This window comes from Glycine soja, chromosome 15, assembly GCF_004193775.1.
Source record: "Glycine soja cultivar W05 chromosome 15, ASM419377v2, whole genome shotgun sequence".
Lineage (NCBI taxonomy): Eukaryota > Viridiplantae > Streptophyta > Magnoliopsida > Fabales > Fabaceae > Glycine > Glycine soja.
This window is the reverse complement of record NC_041016.1, coordinates 47,187,220-47,192,182: the sequence shown is the minus strand read 5'-3', so window position 1 is coordinate 47,192,182 and position 4,963 is coordinate 47,187,220. Positions and strand designations below refer to the sequence as shown.

The window sequence follows — 4,963 nt, the reverse complement described above, 5'->3', positions numbered from 1 at the left end:
CACAAACATATCAAGCAAAAGGGGAAAAATTGTTATAGCCCTTTGAATTGAAGAGAAAAATGGAAATTGCAAATAAATAAAATGGTATTTGTGGCTCAATATAATTATAATTAGGCTCCATTGATTGTGCTTTGTGTTTTTGTTGTATTTGATTGTTTATGTTAAAGCTTCCCATACTTCAAAGCCAAAATTTGAGAAATAACCGGTGAAAATCACAAGTTGCACGAATAAAGGACCACAGAGATAAAAGTTACGGAGGAAAATTTTGGAACGTGAACGGTGATTTTTCATCATTTATCTCTCGTTGTGGACTAGCCACTTGGTTTCATTTTTTTGCTGATTTTAACAGTGAAAGTAACCAAAACAGAAAAGTTGTCATCAATTTAGTGCAGTATTGTGTTACCGAGTATCGTTTAGTTCTACCAAAGAGATTTCATTGGCTAAAATGAAAGTTTGGTTCCTTATCCCTTAAAAATATCATTTCCTTCTTTTTTACATATTCAGAAACTAAATAAAAATTTTCATTCTTTCACTACTAAATTTCAACGCATTACACTTTAAGGACAAAAGTGTCATTTAACTAAATCAACTCGTATAAACTTTTATTTATATTACTCTGTTTGCAATGACGATGTGAGAATCGTTATCATTTGTTATCATGATTTCCATATTGTGGCTTAGGAAATCGAATTTTTAATTCCGTATTTTCTATTGGGCAATCATGAACACGTGAAAGCGACAAGGAACTCAGAACAGCTAACATCATTCATAGTTGGGCAAATTTACGAAAGAGGGTTCCTTTTAAAAAAATTTTACGGTATGGGGTCTATTTCAAAAGAAATAATGGAGGGGGTCTGTTTCTCGGGGGAAACCGCCATTGCCACTGGCGGCAAGGCTGAACCCGCCATTGCCAGTGGCGGCAAAGCTGGAGAGAGGAGAGTATCGTCACTGGTAGTGGCGATATAGGCCACGTAGGAGGAGAGAGGAGAGTGTCGCCTATGGGAATGGCGACACACCCCAGCTGGAGCCGCTAGCCCTTCTGGCGGGATAGGCCACGTGGGACTCGCCCACGGTGCTGGCAAGACAGCCATGCTTCACGTGAAGCTTGCAGGGCTTCAACTTTTCAGGCTTGCAGGCTTCAAGGTTCTGCTCTCCATTGTTTAGGGATGCAGCATAGCATTGTTTAGGGATGCAGAGTAGGATTTGAGTAGCTTTTGACCATTGTATACGCTTTTCTTCTATAAAATAACTTGAACGTAAACTTTGGATTCACACTTCTTTTCTTCTACCTTACCTTTGCTTTTCTCCATTCTTGAATTTCTTGAGTGTTCTGCATGCTGTTGGTGCTTTGCTTTTGCTGAGTTTTTTTCTTCCATAGTTCATAATTCCTAATTGCCCTGGTAAGTGATTTTCTTAAATTACATTTATATATTTATATATTATGATTTATATATTCTGTTTGTTAATATTTTTAAAATAATAGGTTAGCTAGATAGGTATTGTAAGTTTAGGTTAATTAAGATTAATAGGTATTGTAAGGTTAGGTTAGTTATTATTATTAATAAATTAATAAGTATGCTGTTATTAATTTTTATGTAGTAACGGATATTTGAAGAGTAGGTTAGGTTAGGTTAGTTAGTATAAAAATATTATTTAGTTTGTAGTATATATTTTTAGATTTGTAGTATATATTTGAAGGTTAGTTTGTATAAAAATAAGTATGTTGTTATTAGTTTGTAGTATATATTTGAAGGTTAGTTTGTAGTATATATATGATATTTTAGTAAGCCATAGCCAAACGTTCCGACACACTTAATATTAGCCTTAGAAATATTAGGCACACACGTAATATTAGATAAGGTAGAAATATTAGGTATAAATTAATATTAGCGTACATATTTGTAAATTTTAGGTAGACATAAATTTTTAGTTTTTATAATATTAAGCAAGTTACACGTAAATAAATAATTGTAATATTAGAGATGCGTAAATTTGCTTTATTAGTGTTATATTTTTGTGTGTTATATATTTTTGTATGTTATATATAGATAGTATAGTTTTAAATAAATGAATTAATAAGTTAATATTGTTTGAGTTAATAATTTTTAGTTTTTAGTTTTTAGTTATATATATATATATATGATCAGTGTTAGTTTTAGTTTGTAGGTTAATATTAATTGTTTTAGGAAATTTATGTTATTAAATATATGATAGATTGTACATTATTATAATTTTTGTATATATATTTTTAAATAATTTTTTGCATTTCAACATTTGTTTGTATTATAAATAATTTGTTAGTCCATATTTTATTCAATTATTTTTTTGTTAATTGTAGAAAAAAAATTATTTATTTAAAGTTTTGTTCACATGTATTTTAATTTATGTATAGAATATATTAAAAATTGGCCAGTTTGATTTTTTTCAAATTTATTGTTATATATTTAATAATGTTTTTATAAATGTGTGTAGTTTAATTTAATTTATATTATCTACAAATAATGTATTATATTTTTTTTTTGTAGTAGCAATGGCATCTTCATCATCATCTTCATCACATGTTAACATTAAGTCTGGCCCCATCGATGCTGATGTATTATGGATGCAACCTAAACATGTTTCAGAACATGTTTGGAATGGGGAAGAAGATAGGAAACTACATATCAGACGAGTTGTCCCCACGTATCAAGGGGAAGAACAAATTCCTGAGCAAATTTTTCCTTTTCTTTTACAATCTGGTTTCGCCTGGATTATCAAGATGGGGTACTTAAAAATAAATGCCTCATTAATTAGTGCTCTGATAGAAAGATGGAGGCCGGAAACACATACCTTTCACATGAGATGCGGAGAATGTACTATTACTCTCCAAGACGTCTCTGTATTGTTAGGTATAAGTGTGGATGGTTTACCATTAATCGGTCCAACAAATCTTGATTGGGCTGATTTATGTGAGGAATTATTGGGAGCCAGACCACAAGAAGATGAAATTAGAGGTAGTGTGGTTAAATTAAGTTGGCTGGTTCACCATTTTTCCCAAATAAATAATGACGACGACGAAGAACAAGTACGAAGGTTTGCCCGTGCATGGATATTGAGATTCATTGGAGGTGTCTTGTTCGTTGATAAAAGCAGTAACAAAGTTTCGCTAAGATACCTTCAATTTTTACGTGACTTTGAAGAATGTGGCAGATATGCATGGGGAGCTGCCGTACTTGGTTTTCTATACAGAGAGATGTGCAATGCCACCGATTATAAAACTAAATCAATCGGAGGTATGTGCATCTTACTACAAATGTGGGCATGGGAACGATGTCCAACCTTGGCTCCAAAGAGGACTCCTTCCCAAGTAGAAAATACACCACTGGGGCATAGGTTAGTCATTTTTAGCAGCGTCTTTCATTTCAATAGAATAAATGGTTTTAGCATATATTAAATTTTAATCTTTGTAGGTGGCTGCGACGTGGAAACCAACATATCGGCAATGATGATGTGAGAGTTTTTCGTCGCGAGTTAGATATTATGAAACGTCATGAGGTAAGAACATGTTATTCTATTTGTAAAATAAAAAATTATATGTGTTATTTTACTAAAATGTTCATAACTATGTTGTTATATGCAGTTTGTGTGGGAGCCGTACCCATCAACCGTAATATCACGGTTGCCTCCCGTTTGTTTAGTCGGAAGTCTCGCGTGGTACGCGGTGGTGCCACTAATTTGTTTCCAAGTTATTGAGTGGCACCAACCGGACAGAGTATTGAGACAATTTGGGATGCAACAACCAATTCCAGAGTCTCCTTCACAACCCTTAAACATTCATGGCATAACATTGAAAGGGAAACATGACGAAAATTGGGGGCAATTGTTCGCCCCAATGATTGATCAGTGGAATAATCGCCATGCATTTAGGGTCGACGCTTATCCCCGACAAGAAGGCCTATTGAGTTTTAACTCGGACTACATGGTCTGGTATAGGCGAAAGACAAAGATGTTTGTTGACCCAACAAATGCAAAGACGGCTACATTGGTATTTTTTAATTTTTTTCAAATTTTAACTTGAACTTTTATTTAATGATGGCCATTAATTTTCTTACCCTTATAAATGCAGGGTGAAGTTGCGGAGGCATTACAATACATGGTGTCTCCTCAAGGGAGGAATACATGCACATTTGATGATCTCGTGCCTTATGTGGAAAAAATTACAATTTTATCCGAAGAGCAAGAGAGAGTCACTGAGCCAGTGTCACATGGTCCCGCATCAGAGCGTCAATTTCCTGCGCAACAGTTTCACATGCTTCAGTCAAGTATTGAAACTCAGGGGATAGATAGAAGAAGGGACACTGTTGAAGCGGAAGAATATTCCCAACAAATGGCGGAGCGTGGCCATGGAATGTATTACACGCCACAAACATTTGCTGAGTATCCTACACAGATGTATCAGTATCCTTTTCAGGGTCATCACACTGATACTTCTGCAAGCCAACAATCATTCGGTGGTGTTGCGGAAACACAAGCTCATTTTTCATGGCCCACAATGACCCCTTCACAGCAATATCATGGCCCAATTCCAACACCTAATGCCCCGTTAGGAACACAATGGAATGTACCGGGACAAATACCTAATACGGGTGACTTATTCGGTGTTGATTTGCGGCACGCATTTTCTGCGGAGGCTGACGAAGAAGAAGCGGGGAGGCATCGGGGCAGAAGAAATCCTGATCGCCAAGCACGAAGATGGGATCGACCATGTGGCACATCCTCACGACATCACGGACACCAAAATGAATGATTTGCATGTCTTCGTTTAAGGCTTTGTTGTATATTTGTAATTTGACATTCATGGCGTAATGTATGATATTCAGTTTATTAAGGCTTACTTATGGATAATATTTATGTCGCGTATCAAACTATAATAATCAATGAACCCTAAACCAAATAAAACTCAAAAACTAACCCCTAAAATGTT

General features: G+C 35.0%; 1 protein-coding gene across 1 annotated transcript; it reads left to right on the top strand.

Annotated features, from left to right (window-relative positions):
• The first annotated feature begins 2,802 nt into the window (after positions 1 to 2,802).
• Positions 2,803 to 3,941, top strand: LOC114386228 (serine/threonine-protein phosphatase 7 long form homolog). The gene is made up of 4 exons (XM_028346198.1): positions 2,803 to 3,372; positions 3,450 to 3,534; positions 3,620 to 3,693; positions 3,884 to 3,941. Exons 1-4 carry the CDS (start codon positions 2,837 to 2,839, stop codon positions 3,939 to 3,941), a joined length of 753 nt encoding a protein of 250 aa, XP_028201999.1. The 5' UTR covers positions 2,803 to 2,836.
• Positions 3,942 to 4,963: the final 1,022 nt, after the last annotated feature.

Bases quoted from the DNA above. Each gene is read 5' to 3' on its own strand.
- LOC114386228 (XM_028346198.1), top strand. From the start codon at position 2,837: ATGAGATGCGGAGAATGTACTATTACTCTCCAAGACGTCTCTGTATTG. The intron at 3,373-3,449 runs GTTAGTCATTTT...TAATCTTTGTAG, and splicing joins AATACACCACTGGGGCATAG to GTGGCTGCGACGTGGAAACC. The intron at 3,535-3,619 runs GTAAGAACATGT...TGTTATATGCAG, and splicing joins ATATTATGAAACGTCATGAG to TTTGTGTGGGAGCCGTACCC.